At 42.5% G+C, this 26,678-nt stretch overlaps 1 protein-coding gene across 3 annotated transcripts in view; it reads right to left on the bottom strand.

Annotated features, from left to right (window-relative positions):
* The window catches only part of Ttc23l (tetratricopeptide repeat domain 23 like), a 54,982-nt gene that overhangs the window by 9,744 nt on the left and 18,560 nt on the right, over window positions 1–26,678 (bottom strand). For 2 of the 3 annotated variants that reach the window (XM_052159712.1, XM_052159713.1), the window contains 6 exons: window positions 26,442–26,598; window positions 24,502–24,627; window positions 21,336–21,513; window positions 18,478–18,586; window positions 10,748–10,872; window positions 3,153–3,296 (listed from right to left, as the gene is read on the bottom strand). In XM_052159712.1, the coding sequence (XP_052015672.1) occupies window positions 3,153–3,296; window positions 10,748–10,872; window positions 18,478–18,586; window positions 21,336–21,513; window positions 24,502–24,627; window positions 26,442–26,598 (839 nt within the window). Of the gene's footprint in view, window positions 1–3,152; window positions 3,297–10,747; window positions 10,873–17,243; window positions 17,740–18,477; window positions 18,587–21,335; window positions 21,514–24,501; window positions 24,628–26,441; window positions 26,599–26,678 lie in introns of those variants that run through there. The other variant, XM_052159714.1, reaches the window with a different exon arrangement.

Here is a 26,678-nt window from a genome sequence, read left to right as displayed (position 1 = left end):
TAAATGAAATAAATAAATCTTAAAAAAATTATACAAACCCAAATTAATTGTGTGTCCATATACCAGCAACAAGTAATCAGAAAGTGAAGTTCAGAAGTAACATATTTTAAATATAATGAAAGAGATACAAAAACAGATAGATATGAGAAAATATTTCAAGATGTATACATTAGAAACTAAAATATATCCATGATAAATTATAATTTGTTAGCTCTGTGGTCCATGTTCATGAGAGAGACAAGAAATAATATTAAGCTATCAAATCTGTACAAACAAATCTGTGCTTCTATGCAAGCTCATCCAAAACTCCAGCAAGTCTTAAACTATGTATGCATTGACGGAGTGACGGTAAAATTCCTCTGGAAATGTAAAAAACTCAGCATATCATCCACAGACTTGAAGAACTAAAACTTCCCAATTGAAAGCTCCACTGTTCAGTATGTTTTAGCATGTAGACAGATAAATCAGTGGAAGAGAAGAACCTGGACACACATGCACATACAGAGCGAAGCCTGTTAAACTTGCTAGCGTGCAAAGTGGTGGATTTCCCTGTGATATTTTCATTTCCATGTACGCTGATCACTTTACACTGTTCTTCCTTGCCCAAGCCCATTTCCCCATACTAACAAGCCTTCCTCACCCCACACAGTCCTGCCCTGCCTCTCCTGGCATGGGGATTCTGTGACCTCTCTTGTGCCTCCTTCCCTTTCCCTTTAGACTCTTCTTATAGTTATTATTCTACTTTTATGTCCTACACACATGTACACACACACACACACAAACACACAAACAAAACATCTCCAGTTTCAACACATCTGAGAAAAACATGAAAATATCTTTCCTCAATAAAATCCTACTGTGTTCACATGTCATATTTCCTTTATATGTTTATATGTTGGGGCAGGAGGTGACTGCACGCTTTTCGACCCACACTCAAGTTCCCAAAGTAATGGCTTTGACACTTAATTATGAATACATTGCTTAGACCAAAAGCCTTGACTGGTTCCCTTACTAGCTCATAACTTAATTTTCTCATTTAATTTATTCTAGTCCTACTGTGTGGTTGATTAGCTCTCCTTGGTATCCATTTCCTTCAGTGTCCAGGATGAAATTCCTTCCAGAGTCTGACTCTATGCCCCAAATCTCTCTCCCTTCTAGAACTTCCACCTCCTGATTCCTGTGTTAGCGCATACAGAGGCAGCTGTAACCTTCAAGGCAAATCTCCACTGACTCACTTCCAGCAGCCCGGAAGCATGTCAGACAAAGTTCACGGCCTTCTTAAATTGTGTCACGAGAAGACAACCTCACATCCTAAGCATGGATCTGTGGGGACATTCTGGGTCTGGATTATGACACCCTTACCACACATGCATTAAGATTCTTTTTTTCATTTTCAGAAAAGTTGCCCAGTGATCTCTTTGATTACTTTGTCTATTAGTTCTAACTTCTTCTTTGGAAATTCATAGAGTCCTTAAGTTTCTTACTTATCACATATCAAACACTTTCTCTTTCCAAACTCTGAGTCGGTAGAACTTTTCTTATTCATCATATAAATCATTGACCTCTAAAATCAGCACAGTGTTAAGTTTGCCTCTGTACTATTGAGGAAACACAACAGCAAACTAGAGCCTCTAGACTGCACTCGGGCCCTCTGAATCAGGCGGTCAGGTACAGTTCAGGAATCTGACCTTGTTTCTCGTTCAGACTGTCTCAGTTCTAGATCTGAGGAACAGGGCTCAGACTCTTCGTCTCCCATCATGTTTACTGTGGCCTGGGTCCCACTGACACGCTGATCCCTGGAGCGCCTTTCTCACGTCACTCTTAGACTTTCCCATCTCATCTTTTGGCCTCAAATCATCATCTTTTCAGTGGACACTTTTCTGTCTCTGTAGCTTCTGAGTTCATGTTCTCCTTGGAGTCTTCTATTTCTTCTAGATAATTTGCTCTAAATTTTCAAAATGAGGACCCCTCTTACTCCCATTGTTTACTATTATCTCTGTGTGTTAACCCGAAATGAGGTTAAATATCTTTGTAGTCCTGATATTTGCCAAAGCACATATGTGGACTGGTTCTGATTTTACCTCTGTTAACTTCAGTATTAATTGATCTTTATTAGCTTTGATGCTAATTGTGAGCAAACATGGGTTTTATATGCAGACAGTTGCTTGACTCACTGAAGTCTTTCTCTGCCTCATTTTGGGGCAGGGTCTCACTTTGTTTCTCTGGCTTGTCCAGGCTGGCCTCAAACCCACAGAGATCTGCCTGCCTCTGCTTCCCACAAGCATGGACCAAGAAAGTGTGCCGCCTTGCCCAGAAAGTGTGCTGCCCTGCCCGGCCTAGCTCACTGAGTCTTTGGCATGCTGTTGGTATGCTGATTAGAAATACACCTTAGAAGGGGGAAGGAAGACCACACTGCAGTGGCTTCTTTGTCACTCCGAGATTAACTAAAACCTAAGCAGCTGGCTTCTTCCTCTCCTCTCTCCTCTCCTCTCCTCTCCTCTCCTCTCCTCTCCTCTCCTCTCCTCTCCTCTCCTCTCCCCTCTCCCCTCCCCTCCCCTCCCCCCTCCCCCTCCCCTTCCCCCTCCCCTCCCCCCCTCCCCTCCCCTCCCCTCCCCTCTCCCCTCTGCTTTTCCTCTTCCTCTCCTCTATCTTCTCTTCTTCTCTTCCTCCCTCCCTCCTCCTTCCTTTCTTAAATTAAATCATTTGAAGTGGGAAGCCCACCCTTAATCTAGGTCTTTGAGGTGGAAAACACCTGTTTGCCTTCATTCTCCATGGCAACTGCGCTCCTTCCTTAGCTTTAGAGCGTACTCCTTCAGGATCCCAGTATAAACTGAAACCCACTGAGACATCCAGCCTCGTGGCCTGAGCAACTACTGGATTCTTGGTCTTTACAGTCATAGCCAGCCATTATTGGATTACCTGGAAGTGTGAGCCAATCTAATAAATCGTGTGTGTGTGTGTGTGTGTGTGTGTGTGTGTGTGTGTGTGAGTGTGTGCCTGTGTGTCTGTGTGTGTCTGTGTGCATCCTGTTTCCCTAGAGAACCGTCACTAATAGGCATACATGCACACACACCATTCCCCATATTCTGCTTATAGTCATCCCATGAAGACAACGTAGAGATGTTGAGCAAAGCTTGCCTTTCCTCACTCACCTTCCTCAGCAGCTCCATCGCTTCTCTGAGTTCTCCTTTGGCAAAACAGACACTGCCCATGTTATAGAACGTTTCAGCTACCTTTTTGCCACAGTCACCAAAGGCACCAGAATTCAGCGTAGACTTTAGCAGTCTGTAAGCCTCCTGGAGGATAAACATTAAAAATAATATCAATCCAGCAGTTGTGCACATGGTAAAAGGGTGTTCTCATACCACAACAACACAGTCAGTCACAAGCAGTCAGTTATGGTGACTTGAATTAATGTTCTCAGTGAATAATTAATGCCAGCTAATTCACACAGTATCAGTTAATCTTCAAGCTGTTCTATGGGATGGGAATCGCCACTGTACTGCTTACTTTACAGACAATGGAAGAGGCCTGGATAACAGCTAAGTTCTTTCTCAAAACCGCATTGCCCACAGAGTAGGGATTCCCCATCATAAGCTTATAGCCCTGATTTTTTTTCTTTCTTCCACTTTTCAAACTTTCAGAAAAGCCAGAGACTAGTGGACTCAACACGCAATAAAGTTTTTACCTAGATTCACAGGAGATTACTATTTCTCCACATTTATTTCTATTGTTCTATTTGGTATATATAAATATATATATGCATACATTTTTATTGAAAATAGATATAGGCATGGAGAAATTTTACTGCTAAATACTGAAGCCCATGTCTTCTTAGAGCAAGGCTATTCTATATAGCAATGCTATTGTCACTCCCAGTGCTACATAGATATAACACTATTAACCTAACATGTAAATTTTCCCGTTGTTCCAACAATACTATTTATAGTTTTGAAAATAGAGTGTGGTCAAGTATCATATTTTGCATTTTTGCTTTGTGATTCCTTCTTCATAACAGTTCTTCTGCCCTCCTTCTCTGTTTGACAGCACTGGCCTATTTTAAAAGGCCAGGCCACTCATCTTTCTGTACAATGCTTACCTTGATCAACTTACTCCACAGCAAAACATTCAGTGCAGATCACTAGTAACCAGTCGCTGTGCCAGTTACCTTCATTTGACTTTCAGTATATCGTCTTTTATAAAGATACATAATTTAGCTTATAAAGTAGGTTTCCATGAGATTTGCATCTCTTTCACTTAGATTAATTCTACACATACACTGTATATCTATACATCTTAGATTAATTCTATACACCTGCTGTCCACAGCTGCTCCTTACCCCCTAGGATTCTCCCATCCACAGTGTTCTGCTGTCTTCCCTACCCACTTTCTTTGACGTGCCCAGCCCCCACAGCTACGGTTCCCTTTCTAGTTTCCTTTATTCATACTTAGTCCCACCTGGACATACATTCTCCACCCACCCACCCACCCTTTTTAAAAGATGTATTTGTTTATTTTATGTATGTGAGTACACTGTCACTGTCTTCAGACACACCAGAAGAGGGCATCGGATCCCATTACAGATGGTTGTGAGCCACCGTGTGGTTGCTGGGAATTGAACTCAGGACCTGTGGAAGAGCAGTCGGTGCTCTTAACCACTGAGTCATCTCTGCAGCCCTCTTTTTTTGCTTTTGAAGCTGGGTTTCATTACATAGCTATCTGTGACTGGCCTGAAACTTGCTATGTAGTCCAGGCTAGCTTCCTAGAACTCTGCTTGCCTCTACCTCCCAGGACTGGGGTTAAAGACCTTTGCCTCCAAACTCAGCCTGAATACACACATGTAACAGAAGATAGGATCCATATATAAGAAGGGACATTTGCTGTTTGTCTTGAGCCTGGGCTGCTGCTTCTGTTTTTGTTTTTGTTTTGTTTTTTGTTTGTTTGTTTTTTGGATTTGTTTTTTTCAAGACAAGGTTTCTCTGTATAGCCCTGGCTGTCCTGGAACTCACTCTGTAGACCAGGCTGGACTCTCTCAGAAATCTGCCTGCCTCTGCCTCCCAGAGTGGTGGGATTACAGGTATATGCTACCACCACTGCCAGGCTTGGCCTTCTTCTTAGTATAGTGGTTCTCAGCCTTCCTACTGCTTTGATCCTTTAATACAGTTCTTTGTGTTGTGGTGACCTGCAACCATAAAGTTATCTAATTGCTACTACATGACTGTAATTTTGCTACTGTTAGAATAGTTATGTAAATATCTGTGCTTTCCAGTGGTTTCAGGCAAAGCCTGGGAAACCTCCATTCAACCCCCCAGGGTGTCACCACCCACAGGTTGAGAACCCCTGTCCTAGTTCCATCTCTTCCTGAAACCTCTCTCGTTACTAAATCTCACTGCACTTAAGTACCACAGGCCCATTACCCACTCCTTGATCCATGGACTTGCAGGCTGACTGCTTCCTTGCTCTTGTGAAAAACCAAACAAAGCCAATAAACGCAGGTGTGGTCGGACAGAGAGCGCTTTGCCTGTGTGCCCAGAAGTGGAGTAGCCAAGTTAACGATAGTTTTAGTTTTACCTTTCTGAGAGGCCTTTTTGCTGATTTCCACCAACAGTAGATAGTGGCACCTCTTCAGCATATCACCTTCAGCATTTGCCGCCATTTTTCTTTCTGGTTTTAGCCATTCTTACTCAGGTGAGTTGGTGTTTTGAGACAGTGTTTCTATGTGTAGCCCTCCTTGTCCTGGAACTCTGTAGACCAGGCTGGCCTCGAACTCAGATATCCTCCTGCCTCTGCCTTTCAAATGCTGGGATTAAAGGCATCCACCACCAGTGCCCAGCACATTTTTTAATTATTTTTTATGTTTATTTGGATTTGGGTTGGGTACTGGAGATTGAGCACAGGGGCTGGTACAAGCTATGAGAGTGTAACCGAGTCATGGCCTCACCAGACCCCAGCTCCTAATTGTTTGTTATAGTCAAGAACCTCTGGACAAGAGGCAGAGATGGTGATAGAGACCCTGAAATTCAGAAAATAAACACCATGGTGTGCTATTTCCCAACATGTTATGTGCCTTTAAAAAGTTGAAGATCTTGCTAGCACCCAGTTTTCTGTTTCTGTGGTCCTATTTCCTGTCCCCTCCCCTCCCTCATGAGATAGCTTTAACTAGCATTTCTCTGATTGCTGCTGATGTTAGACACTTATTAGGCACCTGGATCGATTCTTCTGAGAACTGTCTGTTCAGGTCATTGTGTGGTTTTCTTTCCTCCTCCCCCTTGGCGTCTATTGTTCGCATTCCTTTGTGTATTCTAAACACCAACACCTCACCTGAAGTAAGTGCTGAACTTTGCTGTGTGGCACTACGCTGCTAGGTTCTCTATGAAGACGTTTTTTAAATCAAATATGGTCCGTGGATCCCTGGGGCACTTCACTGTGCTAGAGAGGCTCTTTGCCTGTGTCCTTGAGTTGTTTGTTTGTTTTTGTTTTGCTTTTCATTAGCAGTCTCCGCATTTCTGGTTTTAAATTACAGCCTTTGATTGAGTTTGTGCCATATACAGTTCATCAAGGTTTTTGTTCAGAGTGAGAAATATGGAACTAAATTGCTTTTCTGCTGGGCATATCCAGTTTTGCCAGCACGACTGGCTGATGGGGGAGCCATCATTTTTCTAGGCAGTTCATGGCTGAGGAAAACTTGATTCTCCCTACCTCATCAACCACCTACTGCCTTGAATCTCTTTATCTGGGAGTGGCACTTTGTGGATGTTTGCCCGGTTGGTATGTGGACAGGTATGGTCTTATACAGGTTTTAGTGTTGAGAGTTCCAGAGAGCAGCACACAGGTTCCATCCTGAGAAAACCATTTCACAGCAGTCCTCCCGGTCCTTTCTGTCTCTTCTCCTACAACATTCCCTGAGCCTTAGGCTTGAGGTTGATGAGTAGTATACACATTTAAGGATGCCGTGCTGTTTTTCAGAAAAACAATGCCAACAATTCAGGAATCTCAAAACTCTATCACTTTGTATTTTTCAGACTAGAAAAGCATAAATATAGTTAAAGGATTTCTCTGTTTTTCTCAGTATTCAAAAACATTTTACCTACCTGGCTAAAATTATTTCTAAGTGTGTCCTCTTAGCCCATGTGATGGGCTTATTTTCAAACTTTTCAGATTTTTTGTTAATAGTGCACAGATACAAAATATTTTTATTTTTGCCTTTTAAATTAAATTAAATTGGTTGAACGTTTTAGTTTTAAGTGTGTGTGTGTATGTGTGTGTGTGTAGAGAGAGAGAGATCTTTAGAACATTTTATCATTCTGAAGAGATATCTTAGCCTACTTTATACTTTGAATGTTGTTTGTTTGTTTGTTTGTTTGTTTTTCTGACCTATTCACTTTGACTGGAACTTTCAATACAAAGTTAAAAGGCCATGTGGCCTTGAGAGTGGGCATTCTCATCTTGTTCCTTATTCTACTATAGTCAGAGGAAAAACTTGTAGTTTTCCCTAAAAAGAGTATGATATTAGCATGGGCCAATTGTATGTGGCCTTTACTAGATTGCAGAAATGTCCTTCTCTTCTACTCTGTTGAAGACATGACCAAGTCATCTGCGTTTCTGTTCTGGCACTCTACAAACCAAACATGGAGGAGGGTAGAGAATTCCTTTTTAAAGCAAAAGATGTGTAATAAAATTAAGCAACTTCATGAAACAGTTATTGAGCACCTATTATGTGCTCAATACACAGTGGGTACACAGCAGCGAAGAAAGCAGACCCCCAATTCCTGTTCTCACGATGCTTTTTCCTAAATGGCACAGAGATCATTTTAAAGTTCTGCTTAATAATAGACCAGGAATCACTGGGACTCAACTCCTCTTTTTGTCTTTTCCCAAGAGCTTGTTATTCTAGAAGGCTCGAACCACTGTTTTTGTAATTTTATTATAAATAAGATCATGATGTTCTTTGCACTATCACATAACAAGAATAAGCTATTAAAGGCTAAAAAGCTATAGATGTGATTGTTCTATGGCGCTGAGATTCAAAATTAAGTTTTTGAGCCCTTAAAAAAATGTCAGAAGTGACTTCGTTTCTTTCATTTTTACAAAGACTAGTTGATAAGGATGTCACACATTATAAAAGTACTTATGTGAAAGGAAATATATTTTAACTATATGCTTATCAATCTACTTCTAAACTAGTTGTCAAATGGCCAATGAGACCATGTCAAATCTATCCAAGTTTCCTAAGTGCCTAAGGAAATACAAGGTTGGTTTGGTCAGCTCAAAGTTATATAGAGTTTTATAACACACAAAGATCAATGCTGTGTTTAAATACAAAAAGCTCAGGTCATATTTCTTTTGTTTGTTTGTTTGTTTGTTTGTTTGTTTGTTTGTTTTATTTTTTGAGACAGGGTTTCTCTGTGTAGCCCCGGCTGTCCTGGAACTCATTCTGTGGACCAGGTTGGCCTCAAACTCAGAAATCCTCCTGCCTCTGCCTCCCAAGTGCTGGGATTAAGGGTGTGTGCCACCACCACCAGCATTCAGGTCATTATTTCTTAAGCAATGACTTAGACTAATGGGCTGGTTTTTATGTCAGCTTGATACAAGCCGAAGAGGAGAAGGGAATTTCAGTTGAGAAAATACATGTCTATATCAGCTGTAGGTCATTTTAATGTGAGAGGGCCCAGACTGTTGTGGGTGACGCCACCCTGGCCTGGTGGTCTTCAGTGCTATAAGAAAGTAGGGTGAACAAACCCTGAGGAGCTGAACTCCCCCATGGCCTCTGCTTCAGGTTCCTGGCCCACTCAGGTCTCTGCACTAACCTCCCTCAGTGATGGACTGCAGTGTGGAAATGTAAGCTGAAATAAACCCTTTCTCCCCAGAGTTGTTTCTGGTCTTGGTGTTTCACCACAGCAATAGAAATCATAGGTAAGATGGCATCTAAAGCATTTTACATAACTTTTTAAATGTGAAGACAAAATTCTGGCGAGTAAGAGATTAAGGTAAAATTGAAAGGAAAATACCGTCATAAAAAAAAAAAAAAGAGCAGTTAGAGCCAAAGGTAGGGGCTAGTTCTGACTCAAGTTAGTAAGTTTATAAAGGGCTGAGCTGTTGTGGTAAATATTATTTGCAGGTCTTATAACACACAAAGATCAATGCTGTGTTTAAATACAAAAAGCTCAGGTCATATTTCTTTTGACCTATTTCTACCCCACCTTACATCATGTAGTTCCCTAATAAAAAACACAAAACCTTTATATTTCTAATAAACCTTAAAGCATTAGAGATGGTCAGATATCAACCCTCTGTGTGATTTCGTCTATTTCCCTGTCAATCATTCCAAGTTATATCACTTGCTGTGTTCCATCTGGGCCACTCTTACTCCAAAGGGCCGACCCTCCTGGCCATGCGCTCATGACCCGCCTACCTATGGCTCCTCCTCCTCTCCTAGTGCTCTCTGCGTCAGACCTCCAGCCTTGCAAACCGAAGCCCCGCCTACCCTCCTGCTCAGCTACTGTGGGCATCTTTAGTTGACCAATTAAGGAGCAAGGGTTGAAAAATTCAGGAGACAGCAGGTGTTGGAGAGGGTGCGGAGAAAGAGGAACACTCCTCCACTGCTGGTGGGGTTGCAAATTGGTACAACCACTCTGGAAATCAGTCTGGCGGTTCCTCCGAAAACTGGGCACCTCACTTCCAGAAGATCCTGCTATACCACTCCTGGGCATATACCCAGAGGATTCCCCGCCATGTAATAAGGATACATGCTCTACTATGTTCATAGCAGCCCTATTTATAATTGCCAGATGCTGGAAAGAACCCAGGTATCCCTCAACAGAAGAGTGGATACAAAAAATGTGGTATATCTACACAATGGAGTACTATTCAGCCATTAGAAACAATGAATTCATGAAATTCTTAGGCAAATGGATGGAGCTAGAGAACATCATACTAAGTGAGGTAACCCAGACTCAAAAGGTGAATCATGGTATGCACTCACTAATAAGTGGTTATTAACCTAGAAAACTGGAATACCCAAAACATAATCCACACATCAAATGAGATACAAGAAGAAAGCAGGAGTGGTCCCTGGTTCTGGAAAGACTCAGTGAAACAGTATTTGGCAAAACCAGAACGGGGAACTGGGAAGGGGTGGGAGGGAGGACAGGGGAAGAGAAGGGGGCTTACGGGACTTTCGGGGAGTGGGGGGGGGCTAGAAAAGGGGAAATCATTTGAAATGTAAATAAATTATATCGAATAAAAAAAAATCAAAAAAAAAAAGAAAATAGAGGTTATTACAGAAAGTGCAAATGGGGAGGGGGGAACTGGGAAAGGGGAAAGCTTTTGGATTGTAAACAAAGAATATAGAAAATAAAAATATAAATGTAAAAAAAAAAAAAAGGAGCAAGGGTTGCACACTAAAAGCTGGCATATGTGAGAATTCACTCTTCTTGAGGCAACCAACTAGACCTTGAGAGACAGAATTCAGCATTCCGGTTCATACCAACAGACCAAATCTCAACACTGAGCTTGAAAGCATTCTGGAGTTAAAGGACTTCATGGATAATGACAAAAGTCAATTATTTTATTGGTATCATAAGTAACAGCAGTCTCAAATGTTCTGCCGAGTTTAATCTGAGACTTCTGTGAGCTCTTGTTTCTGAACTGTGAAACAAAAAAAAAAAAAAAACAAAAAAACAAAAAACAGGCTATCTATAGCTAATAAACAAAATAGGAACCGTGCTTACAGCTTGACAACACGTACCTGTTTTTCCCCATTTTGGATGAGCCACGTACAAAAGTCTTCAATGGTTGTAAGAGTTTCATAGTCTTCTGAGCCTAGGGTTTGGTATGTACTAATACTTCTTATAAAATATACCTCAACGGCATCTAGACAAATGGAAAGGAGGTATTTAAAGCAAACTTCAAGCCTTCACAAATATCTATTATCAGTCTGTGCTCCATTAGCATTTTCACAAGCATAGTCTATGCCTGCTCCTGTCTCAGGCTTCAGAAAGATCTTCAAAAAGCCCAAGACAGGATTGACTAGAATCAGATGGAGAATCAGATGGAAGACTCATGAAGGAATGCATGCATGCATCTCTTGTAGGGGAAAGGCTTCTGTCCAAATAGCCCTGTTATCCTAAAGGCCAAAATAATTATTGTATTAGGCTTCCAGAAGCATTGAAAGACTATACTTTTAGCTAAAACTATGATAGAAATTCTGTGTGCTTAACACACATTACATGTATTTTTGTACATTTAATATATATATAATTATAGATGTATGTATACAGAGATATGATTTGGCAGATTTAACTGTTTAAGAATGTACTGTTACAGCCAGACTACGGTAACTGACTCCTATAATTCAAGCACTTAATGGGCTGAGGCAGGACACATTGCGGTGAGTTTGACGCAAGCCTGGACTACAAAAGGAATTCCAGACCACACATTTAGGTTACAAATGGAGAGGCCACCTCCAGCAAATGCCTTGTGGGTTTTTTCTCTCCTGCCAGGAAGGCTGCCTGCTGATGGACTGGCCCAGCAAATTCAAGGCTGGATCAGAACATGCTGACACGACAGTTGCGGGCCAGTCATTCATCTTGTCTTTTTTAAAACTAGTCGATCATAAACTAAGGAATCCACCTCTGACATCTATTTTGTTTCCCCTTCTGAGAAAAATTCAACCATACTCCTTTGGGCCCTCCTTGTTATTTGGCTTCTTTAGGTCTGTTGATTATAAGATGGTTATACTATATTTATCAGTGAGTGCATACCATGCATGACCTTTTGGGTCTAGGTTACCGCACTCAGGATGGTATTTTCTAATTCCATCCATTTGCCTGCGGAGGTGGATGGAAGGAGGCAACTGGATGGGAGAGGGGATGCCCCAGGGTGGGGTGGTGCCCAAGAGGGGCTTCCCCTTCTCTATGGAGAATGGGAGGGGTAATAGTGGGAGGGTCTTGTGAGGGTGGGACTAGGAGGAGAAGAGGGGGCTGGGATTGGGATATAAAGTGAATTATGTATTGAAAAAAAAAAAGAACCTTGCCTTGCTGGTTGATTTTTAAGGTAAAAGGAGTCTAATTATTAAGTAGGATTTTTACTGAAGGGCTTTTCATACATATCTTTTGTGGATTAAGGAAACTTCCCCATCATCATGGGTGGGTATTAAATTTTGAATATTTTTCCTGAAGAAATTGATATAAATTATATGTTTTCATCTTTAGTCTATCAGTAGGGTGTATTGACTGGAAGTTGAATGAGCCTGAAAACCTTCCTCTGAACATTTCAGGGGAAACTCTGCGCTGTTTATTGTATAGTATTTATTTGCTATAAATTTCATTAAGGATGTTTTATATCTACATAGTGGAAAGTGCTGATTTGTGGTGCTTTTCTTGTAATGTCTTTATGATACTGACATCATAAAATTAGGAAGTATTCTTTTCTTTTATGGTTTTTGCTCTTTTGTTGTTTATTTTTGTATGTGTGTGTTGGAGGGACACTTGTTGCTGTGAATTTTATTGATATAATTAAGAGTAAGGCTCCCTAAACTTCTCCCTTTTTTCTGAGACTCTAGTATGGAGACCGTGAGGAAGATACTCAATGTGTTGGGTCAGGGTCTTCTCAGAAGCTGGAGACCTCTCTCCTCCTCTCAAGTTCTTTCTCGGTGGGTGATCCATGGGCTTCTTTCTCCTTGGTGGCCACGTAGATTGTGAGGTTGATTTACCATTCATTGTTATGTCAGAAATGAGTTGGACAAAGAGCTTGAAGGCAATGCCAACCCCAGCATTGAAGGCAGAAAAGTGGGCATTGCTGTTAATTTCAGGAGAGCTGGGCTATAGTGGCGCACACCTTTAATGCCAGCACTTGGGAGGCAGAGGCAGGCAGATTTCTGAGTTCGAGGCTAGCTAGCCTGGTCTACTGAGTGAGTTCCAGGACAGTCAGGGCTATACAGAGAAACCCTGTCTTGTGAAAACAAAACAAACAAAATTTCAGGAGACAGTCTGGTTTTCAGTATAGTTCAGGCTGCCTTTCAGGGGGCTGTGATGGTTAGGGGCCCTGACTGATACAGGCACCCTCCAATGACAGCTTCGCCACCTATTTTTCATTTATTTATTTATTTATTTATTTATCATACAATGTATTTTGTCATATTTCCACTCTACCAACTCTTCCCAGTTCTTCCCCTCCTCCCCTCTCTATCCACAGGACTTCCAATTTCATATGCTCTCTCTCTCTCTCTCTCTCTCTCTCTCTCTGTCTCTCTCTCTCAAAGCAAAAGATAACATTAAGACAAAATGGAAAAATTAAGACAAAAAATATCAAAACAAAACGAAAAGCACACACAAAAAAACCATGGAGTACATTTTGTATTAGTCGACTGCTCTTAGGTTAGTGGCCGCCGTGGTGTGTGTTCTCACTCGTGTTTGGTGTCTTTAGTTGGAATGTCAGATGCATGGCAGACACACTGAGGGTAGGAATGCAGGAGAATGCGATGACCTTCTCCTTAGCTCTGCGATAACAGTGCTCACAGCTTTGACAGATACAGGGATGACGTTTCAGCCAGCCCCATGGCTATCAGACCACAGTTTCCCACGGGGTACCCCACCATCTTCCTAGTTGTAGCGACCAACCATAGTCATGAGTCCATCAATTACGACAAAGTTCTCATGAGATGATGTTGGCCAGCTCAGGGACAGGCAAATGACAGGACAGGTGCTGCTGACAACCCTGAGTTGTCACAAGTTGTCTCATGGTGCAAACCCATTGCAGAAATGGGGACATCAAGAGAAAGGCCAGAGACTATAGTCCCTTTGGCTCCACCCTTCAAATGGACTCAGCCTTTTCCATCTTGATGAAGATATTAGTAGAATCCACAGCATACTTGGCACCAACATCACCTCACTTGATGTTGACAGGACCTCTCATTGATAGTACGAGATGCCCTCCCACTGATGACAAGTTTCCTTTTTCTCAAATTTGACTGTACCATGTAACTTGCTGTGGGGTAGAATGATACTGGAACATGAAGGAAGACTATATAGCTAAGGTCAATAAAGGCATGACTGGTGTCAGTATCCACTTCATCAGAGTTGAAGGCAGACTTAGTGACCAAGTGCCCGAGATGGCCAAATCTGCCCACTCCTACCTTCACCATCATGTCTCAGGGATGAGGCTTCACATAGCTAAAAGCCCCTCGCATGGTTTTTATTACATCTTAAAATTTGTTTTTGTGAGTACATGTGTAGGTAACAAGGATGGGTATTCATGTGCGACCATGGTGGTCAGAACCCAGCCTTCAGAGTCAGTTCTTTCCTTTCACCGTGTGGGGTTTTGGGGATTGAATTCAGGCATCAGGCTTGGTGGCAAGCACCTTTATCTGACAAGTCACCTCACCATTCTTCCTGTATGTTATGTAGAGGATAGAGAATTGTTATTATTCTTTCTTTAAATGTTGGGTAGACCTCCAGTGATATTGTCTGCACCTAGAGATTTCTCTTTTGGGAGGGTTAACTATGAATGTATTTTTACTTCACATGTATCTGTTATGTTACTTGTTCATCCTGGGTGAGTTGTTATACTCTGTGGACAGGATTTGGGGATAGACACAGTTTTAGATCTTATTTTGTAAATTTCAATCTCTTCTTTCATATTATACCTTGTGGTATGCTTAGAAAACCATTCTCAAGTTTAGATTTTAGTTCTTTCTATTTTAGAACTACCTTTTCTCGTGGCTAATTGTTTTCAGTTTTGCTGCATAAAATTTTGATCTAGCTGGTTTAATTTAGTATTAAAACTCAAATATACAATTTTTAAATTTTTTAAAAAATATTTATTGTACTGGGTTAAATAATACTTCTTTCCTGTAAGTCTATGACATAACTTTCCACCCCTAAATTCTCATATAGTGCTCACCTTGTTAAGTTTATGTGGTTCAGAATGAACATGGGAACATGGACAAATCTGTGAGGAATCATCTAGACCGGGCTAATTGTAGTAAAAGGCCTGCTCTAAATATGGCCAGTGTCACTCTGTGGGCTGGGGTCCAGGATGAATTAAAAGAAGGGGAGGGGAGGATAGGCATTTGTCAGCTCCCTGATTCCCGGGGACTACAGCAACCTCCTATTCTTGCCACCCTGACACCATGCATTCTCTGCTAGGATGGACCACACTCCCCGAAACTGTGAGCCCAAACAAACTCTTCCTCCAGCCTCTTCTGTCAGGTGTTTTATCACAGCAATGAGACCTGTAGCTAGTGCACCCACTCTCCCCCCTCCCTATCGAGCCCTGCACCCTCCCCACAGTCCCCTTCGTTTTTTGAGACACTTTTGTTTTTACTTTCATGTATTATGTATGTATTTTATGAGTCTTTAAGAGAAAATGCATAACATTTGTCTTTTATATACTGACTTAATTCACATAATACGATGACCTCTGGTTATATCTACCATTCTGCACATAACTTCATCCTTCTTTATGGCTAAAAACGTTCCATTGTATGTGGATTTCATCTGTTCCTGTCTAGGCTGTTTCATAACTTAGCTGTTATGAATAGTGCTGGTATAAACTCCCTTGTGCAAGTATCTGCCTCTACATCCCCACCAGCACTGTACAACCGTGTGCTCTTGTCCGCATCCTCACCAGAGTTTGTTCTGTTTGCCGGACAGTTAGGGTTTTTGATCTTTTTGTAATTAAAAATTCTACTTCTTTTATTGTATATGTGTGCTTAGAAAGTCCTTTCTTGGGGTTTATTTTTTTTCTATTCTAGAACTAGTATTTATTATAAAGTTTTATCCATCAAAATTTTTATTTGTGGTAGATAAAGTTTTAATCTAGCTAGACTTTGACTTAATTATAAGGCTTGAAGATAGACATTTTGAAACTCTTCTGGTTTTACTGGGTTTAAAGAAAGCCTGCTTTCATGTAACTTGTGACTGGGGTGAGGGACTCTCAATTCAGCCTCTGTGTGTGCATCTCCGACTGCTACTGATGTCGAACCTTATTTCACATTTATTGCCCAGTTGGAAGGCAGCTCTGCTCCACACACACGGTCGTCTGTATTCATCGCTCAAGAACTGCTTCTCAGTTTATTATCTCATTCAGGATTGAGTTGTTCGGGTTTTGTCTTTTTTGTTTCTTCAGTTCTTCTTATATTCTAGATATTAATCCCATGCATTGTAGAGCTAGCAAAGACAGGCTGCCTCTTCAACCTTTCCTTTGCTCTGTCTGCAGTGTTTCAGTGTGATGAAATCTCACTTGCCATTTGTTGATGTTGTTTCCTGAGTGACTGGAACCACACTCCAAAAGTACTCACTATGCCAGTATCCTGAAGTGTCGTCCCTACTCAGACCTCTGTCAGTTTGAAAGTTTTGTCTTTTATAAAGGGGTTTGGTGATCACATTTGGAGTTAGTTTCCTTACAGAATAAGAAATAGGGATTACATCCCAAGCCTTCACATGTGCTAATCCAGTTTTTTTGTGGCACTTTATTATGAAAAGACTGGTTTTTTTTTTTTTTTTTTGCTCCAATGTACATTTTTACATCATTTATTGTACTGGCTGGTTTCGTGTGTCTACTTGACACAGGCTGGAGTTATCACAGAGAAAGGAGCTTCAGTTGGGGAAGTGCCTCCATGAGATCCAGCTGTGGGGCATTTTCTCAATTAGTGATCAAGAGGGGAGGGCCCCTTGTGGGTGGTGCCATCCCTGGGCTGGTAGTCTTGGGTTCTATAAGAGAGCAGGCTGAGCAAGTCAGGGGAAGCAAGCCAGTAAGAAACATCCCTCCATGGCCTCTGCATAAGCTCCTGCTTCCTGACCTGCTTGAGTTCCAGTCCTGACTTTTTGGGGGGATCAACAGCAGTGTGGAAGGTGTAAGCTGAATAAACCCTTTCCTCCCCAACTTGCTTCTTGGTCATGATGTTTGTGCAGGAATAGAAATCCTAACTAAGACATTTATTTTTAATATTAAAATTAAGTGTGTAGGAGGCTGGCAAGATGGCTCAGGGGCAAAGGAGCCTGCTTCCAAGCCCAGTGAACTGAGTTCGACCCCCAGGTCTCAAATGGTAAAAGAAAAGGAAGGACTGACTCCTCTAAGTAGTCCCATGATCTTCACATGTGTACCATGGCATTCACATGTGCAATCATGCATGTAAGCATGCCTATGCACTAACATGAGCATGCACACACACAGAGTAAATAAATAAATAAATAAATTCTTTTTTATTTTAAAAAATGAGAAAAAATATAAGTTGTCTTAGATTGAAGTTTCCTCACATAAAAAGCTAAGTGTTTCACACACTCACAAATTTATCAGATTTCTTATAATTGCAGTTGTAAAAATCTGTTATACATGGAATGGCCCCACTATCGCGTATGCGTAAGTCTTTTTCTTTTTTTGGTTTTTTTGGATTTGGTTTTTTTGAGACAGGGTTTCTCTGTGTAGCCCTTGCTGTCCTGGAGCTCACTCTGTAGACCAGGCTGGCCTCGAACTCAGAAATCCGCCTGCCTCTGCCTCCCAGAGTGCTGGGATTACAGGCATGCGCCACCACGGCCCGGCAAGTCTTAAAAGGAGAAAATTATTAGTTGAAAAATTCCAACTCAGAAAGTCTTCAATGATCATTGTGCTGAGAATATAAAATACCAAACGTCAAACTAAAAAAAGAACTTTTTTAATAGCATCAGACGACAAGAGGAGACAGCTATCACGCAGACTTCCTTTGTAGTGCCGGCTCTCTCCGCCTCGCCCTTTCTCCAACTGTAAGGGAGCACGTATTGGCAAGGATTACTTTTACAAGTAGAAGGGGAAGGCATTGAACATGTCACATTCTCCACAAATCCCACATTCCTCTGACGGGACAGAGCCCATCCTCCTCTCTGGAGCAGAGAGAAAGCAGAGTTCCTTTAACCGCAGACTCCTGTGACCATTAGGCCGCCCAGCCACTCTCCTGTCCCTTAGCAGTTCATCTGTCTCTCCAGTTCCACACCAACAACCTTTCTGGTCAGAGGAGCCTTGCAGAAGGATTCATTAAATACTCAGCTTTCCTCTAGAAACCCTGGTACATTACCTTTGAATACGGGTCAAGAAAATTCTAGCTGTTTCATCCTTCTCTCTTGTAAACCAGAGGGAAGGAGTTAAAGTTGAGCTCAGGGAGAGTGGAGTTGATGCTACCTCACTACCGAGCCTGCCGGGCAAGCCATGCTTACAGCACGCATGATCTCTGCAGCTTAGGTGAATGTGGTGGACATTGTAAGGGAACACAGGAAATGGTTGGTTCTGGTGCTCAATTAATGCCAGAAGACATTATCAGGTGTGTATCATCATGTGTAATTATGGGATTGACTTTGTACAGAATAGTGACCAGCTTTATCTTTGCGTTAAGAGTGGCTACCTCTAAGCTCCTATGAAGAAGCTTATATGAAGATCATTTGTAAGTTTGCTTCTCATACGTCACTGGGGAAAGATGATAAACACAATACCACCTCCTCCACCTACCCCTGTGCTGCGATTCTCCGGACATGGCATAAGCTTTTGCTAGTAAAGCACTCGCCTCGGCAGTTTGGGGGCTGACTTCAGAAAACGAAGCAACAGAGATAGAATAGGCCTGGGGAGAAAAAAACATGACAAGCTCAGTTCCCAGTGACAGTGGGAAACCATGACAACAAGCTCAGTCCCCAGCGACAGTCTTTCCCTGCCTTTTCCAGCAGCCATCAGACTTGCTAGCTGACTGGAAGCCAATTCAACTAAGCATGGACTTGGATGGGGGTGGCCTGGGAGTTCCACTCAACCACTTCCTACTGTGGGTCTTGTAAAAGCAATTTCGCCTTCTTAGGCAGGTAAATGGATGCTTCTTAGTGATTAGAGCTCGGGAGGCACCATATGTAAGTCCATCATGTGGTTAGTTCTAACTAAATCTCAGGCACAGTACTTCCACTGGGTCTCCAGCGGAAGATAACTGTGACCTGAGCTCAGCATCACAAGGGATCAGTGTCAAAGGCAGTCCAAAACCGAGGGGCTAAGAGCTCCAGGCCGGCTTAGTCACTCATTGTGATACAGGATGGTCCCTTAACTTCTTCAAATATAGGAGAAAGAGATGATGGAGACAGTATTTGTCATGAACACTTGCTGTACATGTTAAATATATTAACATCTGTAAAGTGCTTATAATACCACCAGGCATTCAGTAGCCATTAGTGTAAAACAACAATTACTAGTGGTGGTGTTCATGGAATCTGTGTTTCAATGGCAAGTACTGTCACTTAGAAAGGAAGAAGAGTGAAATCCAGGCAGTGGTGGTGCACGCCTTTAATCCCAGCACTTGGGAGGCAGGGGCAGGCAGATTTCTGAGTTTGAGGCCAGCCTGGTCTACAGAGTGAGTTCCAGGATAGCCAAGGCTACACAGAGAAACCCTGTCTCAAAACAAATAAACAAAAGAAAATGAAGAAGAAGAAGAAGAAGAAGAAGAAGAAGAAGAAGAAGAAGAAGAAGAAGAAGAAGAAGAAGAAGGAAGAAGAAGAAGAAGGAAGAAGGAGGAAGAAGAAGGAAGAAGAATGAAGAAGAAGGAGGAGGAGGAAGAAGAAGGAAGAAGAATGAAGAAGAAGGAGGAGGAGGAGGAAGAGGAGGAGGGGGAGGAGGAGGAAGAGGAAGAAGAAGAAGAAGAATGAAGAAGAAGAAGGAAGAGGAAGAGGAAGAGGAGGAGGGGGAGGAGGAGGAAGAGGAAGAAGAAGAAGGAGGAGGAGGAGGAGGAGGAGGAGGAGGAGGAGGAGACTCACAGCTAGGAAAGAGCCACCCATGCTAACAGTTCACTGGCCAAACCCACAATTATCTCAAGGAGCCGGAGGAGCTGTTACCACTCCACCAGCTACGGAGTCAGGACACAGTGCAATGTGTACACACTGCTTCTTTAACAACAAGAACTCCTAGGTCAGATTTTCTGAGTCCAAGTCTCCACTCGGCCACCTGTTAGCCATATAACTTCAGTGGAATTCGTTCTAACTCTGTGCTTCCCTTTGCTGATCCTAAAAAATGTGATTATCCAACGATACCCACTTTAAAGGGCTTTGCTTGTGGGTTGAAAGAAATACATACCCAGGTGCACATCATTAAAACATTCTATAAATTTTAACTCAATTTTTTTTTAGTGTGGCTGTAAATACTGATGTTGATTACTTTCTTTATTCTGATTTGACCACACTTTTAAGAGATCCTCAAATTCAAAGTGCATATCTGACTCCAGCACCGGGGCAGAAACGTTCAACAAGGTGCTTCTCAAACCACAGGTCATGAACGACCCCTCTCACAGGGGTCACAGCTCAGATATCCTGCATGCCAGATATTTACATTATGATTCATAACAGCAGCAAAATTAAAGTTATGAAGTAGTAATGAGACAATTTTATGGTTGAGGGGAGGTCACACCAACTCGAGGAACTGTATTAACCGTTACAGCATTAGGGAGGGCGAGAATCACATAGACTGTGGGATGGTGCTATCACTTTTCTAGTGTAGCAAATCCAGCACATGAGGATCTCCAGGCCTCCTGCAGCCCTGCAGCCTTTTATCCAGCAGAGAAAGGTGAATGTCACTTACATTTTAAAGTGCATTTTAAATGGAAATGCTTTAAATGGTTTTCATAACATAAGGCCAACATTTAGGCCTATGTTTTGTTTTGAGTATTTGTCAGTTAGTTATCTCCAAGTGAGACACGCTGTTTTTACCTTAACCTTTAACTTAACCTGCAATGAACTTAAAGGGCAGTTGACACATGGTAACAAACTATCATGGGGTTTCAGTTAAAAGACCCCTGTGCTTTTAAAAAATATTTTACATATTATTATTACTATTATTATTATTTGTGTGTGTGTGTGTGTGTGTGTGTGCAAATCCACAAGTACAGACACATGTGGAGGCCAGAGGACTACTCTGCAACCTATTGGGTCATTCTGCTTTCACACGAGTTAAACTTTGGTCACCAGACTTCCATGGCAACCACCTCTAGCTGTCTCACCAGCCTGCCCTTTCTGTCTTCTTCCAGGCCTGCTCCAGTGTTTTCCCCCTTGGGCCAGACTTAAGCTTGGCTTCGTCCCTGACTAACAAAGACAAAAGGCCTTGGATGGGACGTGGTATCTCCTGCTCAGCTCACAGAACATATATGTTCCTAGAGTCGGGGGCCTCTGCTCAGGATTTTTAGGTTTGAGGCTGTTGTCTGGGGCTGCAGAAGAGCTGAGGATAACATGGGACCGATTCTGCGTCCTTAAGATGTTAGGGTTAAAATAAGGGACCAACCATAATCCCTTGTTATGAGAAGCAACAGGGCCGGGGGCCAAGCAAGACCACCCTGCCAAGGAACCAACCTGCTGCAAGTACTGGATGGCCTGCTCGTGGTTCTTCCTCAGCTGCTCGATCTGAGCGATTTCTTCATACAAACTAATCAGATCTGACGTGTCATGACCCTTGGCAAGGATAACACCGCAAATTGCCTTCTCAAAATATGCCAGAGCTAGGTTCATCCTGTGCATGGCCAGGGAGGCTCTACAAGAAAAAGAATTGAAGGTGGGAAGTCACTTAGAGGTCACTCACTCTGCAGACACATACGGAATTAATTCCAAGAAGTTAAGAATTTGTCTTCATAGGCCGATTATCTGGACAATTGCCTCAACATCCAGCCTTGCTATAAATAAACTCCCATTATCCTGAATTTTGCCCACGAGATCCCACAGACCACCACCATTCGCTTAACCCATGGTTATGTTTTATTCTTGTATAATTTTAATAAAAAACAAATGGAAAAATGTCACTCAGAAATTTGTAAGATGGGATAGTTTACCCGTAAGCACAGACTGTGGATCTTGTAATGTTAATAACAGTCTTCAGGGAAGGTCGGGTGACGCACCAGCCCTGGGACAAGCAGAAAGCTTGCGCCTGAAAGGCTGCATCTACATGAGTCTGACCATCCATCCATACTTAACACATGCACGCGTGATAGGTTTACATGGGAGATTCATAACAGCTATAAGAGCAGTTATATGTCTCAGGCTGTGACCATGGAATCAGAAGTCGTACACAAGTGTGCCCTGCACCTCTTCTGGCTCACAAGCAGACAATTTTTTTTCACTTTTTTATTTTTCAGGTCAAGCTGGAGGCTTCTCTCTAGGTATATTCTGGGCTGCAAAATTAGGCCTCAATAGAGGCTGCTCCAGAAATGTCTTTTATGACCCAGCTGTTTTCTTTATCATAATAGAAGACACTAAGACCCTGTAATACTCAGCCTGAGACTACCTATCAGGAAGGAGAAAAAGGTGTCTGAAGAGTTCCAGGGAGCACAGCCTAGGTTAGGAACTGGAGAGCTAAGACTATAGAGGGCATGTGGACGCAAGACCTTCAAGCCCGATGATCACAAAGGAGAGCTAGAGCACGTCAGTGTTTAGCGCTGAGGTTCCCGGCTCCTGACACTCAGGAGATGAGCTACCATCTACTGAAAGTTGATGGAATTCAAAATCTAGAGCAATACGCCTCTACCTGAGCAGCTAGAGCTACCAATTACTGACCTCTAAAACCATGAAACTAGTTGTTACAGCTTAAAGCCTTTGGGTTTGTAAACCTACAAAGCTCTTGGCCCACACTTGTATTTCCAGCACTCACAAGGTGGAAGCAGGGGGATTATTGTAAATTTGAGGACAGCCTAGGCCATAGAGTTCAGATTTTGTCCCAATCAAAAGAGAACTCAGGGTTGCATGCATGTGGTTTGCACCTGCAGAGAGAGCAAGAGGCCCATGAACCAGCAGCCATTTCTGAAAGACTTATGGGTCTTTGAGGGTGAATGACAAATAGCTGTCTGTCTGATCAGTCTTTGTCACAATCATTTCATCTATCAAGCAGACAAGTATTTCTTTTGACCAGAGGCGTTTCTCTTGTTCTTCAGACATTAAGAATGGCTCCCTGCAAGAGCTCTGAGACAGATGTTAGGAAGCCCCTTGGCCTGAGCAATCTCGCCTTATTGTCTTTAGCCTTCATCGGGGAAAGGTGGTACTAGATATTTGTCTTTACTATATATTTGATCCATATCAAACAGAGGAGCACGGTGCAGAGGGTGAGCTATGAATTCAGATGTTTCAATGGTGAGCCAAGCTCGTCAACTTGTTCCATCACCTCAGTTAATATTTCTGTGCCTTAGTTTCTTATCTGTAAAATAAAAATATTAAGAATGGCTATTCTTACAGGTTATAATAAGAACTGAAGGGAAACCAAAGCTCAAAGTACTCAGAACAGGGTGTGGTATGTGTAAAAAACCTAGAAGGCACTGTAACACTTAGTATGCACACAAACAGATACTTAAAGATTGTGATGTGAATAAACAAAGTGCCCACGAGGATGGGTTGTGAAGAGCAGACACAGCTTTGTTTCACAGAGGGCAGAACCCTTCAAGCGCTGACCTCCATGGCAGCAGGAGACATTCATTCGCCAGAGTCTAACTGTGGCCTGACAGACTTGTCAGCAGTCTGGTTTTGTTGAGAACATTCCACCATGTCCCCACCATGTCCCTCTGGACTTTGAGATTCATTTGTTTCGAGGAGGCAGATGTGACGCCTGGGTTTCATTTACTTACCATTCGGTCATCTGCCTTACCGTGCCAAGTACTTATAGTTTTTGGAAACATAGTTCTTTCAAGGATGTGAAGATATTTGAAAAATCTGGGGAACAGTAAACTCTCCTTCTTTCTTTTCCCTGATAATCTGATGGGCCCACTTTCCTTTCTAAATACTCGATTCTCAGAGGATCCTTAACTCAAAACAGTTTTACATCTTGTTCTGGCTTGAACGAATCACATGAACTTTGTTTCTACACAGCACACAGCTTTCCTTTAAAAAAATGTATGCCTATACATTGCTCTGATACGTTCCAATTAAATGTCTTAGATGTTCATTTCTTATCTTTTAGGATGCCACAATTGATGATAAAAGTTAGAGGCCCTTGAGAAAAATAATCCCAAAGTAATGTAGTGTGTATGTGTGTGTGTGTGTGTGTGTGTGTGTGTGTATGTTCAGATCACAGATCTAATATGTAAGAGTTAGTTCCCTTAACCCACTGGTTCTCACCCTTCCTAATGCTGCAACTTAACGTTAATACAGTTCTTCATGTTGTGGTGACCCCCAACCATAAAATTACTTCATTGCTACTCCATAACTATAATTTTGTTACACCTATGAAATGTAATGCATATATCTGGCATGTAGGTTGAGAAACACTGCCTTATACCAACTGCTCAGCCAGTTCAGTCCCTCGCTGTTCCTCTGAGGAACCCACAATCATACTGACCACCTCCATGGTGGTTGAGAGGGTTCAGTGTGCCAGCATATAGTAAGCTCGTAGAATCCACATTTGATAAATGTGACCTCTTTTATTGTTAGGTGACCTCTGGGCTCTTTGGTCTAAACTTGCCCTCCTCTCATCAGGCCACAGACCAGAAAGAACCCCAGATCTCATTCAGGAAAGTTTCTGCTTCTTTAGGGCTGATCTTACCTGCCCAAGGCAATGGTTAGGTCTTTCTCCGAGACTTGGATTCCACAAATGCTGCCATTGTTTATCTCTTTCAGTTCATTCATATTTCTCTCCGCTTTCTGCAGGTGGATGTAGGCCTGTTTGCCAGTGAAACAGTCAAGGGTAATGCCAGGCAAACTAACTGCCACTATGCAGACATGGTAACCTATAAGCTAACAAAAGAGGCCCTTGGGAAAAACAAAGCGGTGTTTGCAAATGGGTTTTTCACTGTGCACTCTAGTCTCCATGTGTATGCCATCAAGAAGGGAGAATTGTCTGGAAAGAATGAGGCCTTGGGTTCCCTGATGTGGCTGCCTGAATCCAGGTCTGGAGTGGTGAGTGTCTGCAGGACTGAACAGAAATTATAAATTGTACTAGATTTCCTTTAACAATATCAACTGCCGGACAATAGTTATTCATTTTAACCAAATTGTTTCAGAGTGGTGGGAAACCACTCTGAAAGGGACTTTTTGGGTCATTTAGAAAATCCAAGAAAAGCAGGTTTGGGGACGGAGGCAAATAGCAGGGGAAAAAAATCCCCTTAATTTCCAAACATACTTCCATTTCCCGAATTTCAGCCTCTTCCTGCTAAGGGTGTAACAGTGGAAGACCACATATAGCAAGCTGACCACAGAATCCATAGAGAGACGGGTGTGCAGATGGGGAGGGATGCGGGATGCTGATCTCACAATGCTCAAGATTATTCAGGAACTGCACTTCTCTTTCCACCTTCCTCGTGGGGGAGAATATACACAAAGGCCAAACCCACAAGTTTCTTGAGGATAGACATTGCTATCATGCTCTGGTATCCTGAAAGGTGTGCATGGCACAAGCTTGTACGCTAGTGTGACATTGCTGGGAGAGGGTGGAGCCTGCATGGGTGGGATCTGGTCATGGGCAGAAGGCCTTGATGACTACGGCTGTAGTCCAGCACCTTCCTCATTTTCTTCTTTTAATGTGAGGGTTGTGTCTGCATGTACACCTCCGTGCCAGAAGAGGGCATCAGATCCCATTACAAATGATCGCGAGCCACCTTGTGGCTGCTGGGAATTGTACTCAGGACCTCTGGAAGAGCAGCCAGTGTTCTGACTGCTGAGCCATCTCTCCAGCCTCCTTTGTGTTCCTCATCTCTTCCCTGGCTATGAGTAAGTAGCACTGCTTCAGCAGTAGCTCCTGCCACGATGCCCTCTGCTACCAGACCCAAAGCAGAGGAGGCATCAGATTTCCAACTAGAACTTCTACAACTATCACCAGAAATAAACTGTGCAATCTCAGGTGATTCAGGTATATAGGAGGGTCCTTTTCTGGAGCTCTGGAGAGAGCTTCCTTGATCCATTTTCTTGGCTTCTGGTTTCACGGGTAAGAGTCTCAAATAGTATTTAAAAAATGACTAGATGATCAAGAACCCATTAAACCAGTGGGTTCTGCTAGACATCATAGTTGGGTGTGGCTTTCAAGCATCTTGAGGAACAGAAGTACCCTAGACCTAGCAACCCAACATCTCCAGGAAGGAAGCCACCCAGTACTAGTTTATAAAATTGCCCAGAGAATTACAATGGTTGGGAGCTGTTTTGCTAAAGTGTACCTTAAATCACTATCCATTCTCTCCAGTCCTATACTGTGACCACCTCTACCACGTACATATGCATTGTGAGTGCTGACTTCGAGTGTTCCATGAAAAGTCCATCAGCCTCACAACGCTCCAACTATCTATGGGGTATGTTGCTAAGGAGATATCTTCCCTGCCTCACTCCCGGGCTTATAGGAACAGACACAAAACTAAAATGCATACCCTTTTAGGTGGGCAAGCATCTTATGGAAAGCCTAGATACTGGAGCACAACTGACAGGAGCCAGTTCATTTCCTACCCTCCCATCTGTAATCTTGGTCACCAGATCTACTTGGGGGAAAAAAAAGGATATTGGTTTTGTAGGAGCCAGGCTATCCCCAGAGTATAGTAGAGTATGACCAGAGTTTCCAGGATTTCCTTCTTTTCCTTGTCTGAGGTCGTGTTTCGCTTCCAGGTCAGCAGTGTGTTCCTGGCCTTCTCCGCATGTTTCTTGGCCTGAGCTGGGAGGCCTGAGGACGATAGAGAGGAGGATATCAAGGAAAAAGGCATTACATAAGGCACGTTCCAGTCAAAGGCATCCCTGAAAGAG

Source organism: Apodemus sylvaticus, chromosome 16, assembly GCF_947179515.1.
Source record: "Apodemus sylvaticus chromosome 16, mApoSyl1.1, whole genome shotgun sequence".
NCBI lineage: Eukaryota > Metazoa > Chordata > Mammalia > Rodentia > Muridae > Apodemus > Apodemus sylvaticus.
This window is presented reverse-complemented; position numbering and strand designations above follow the sequence as displayed.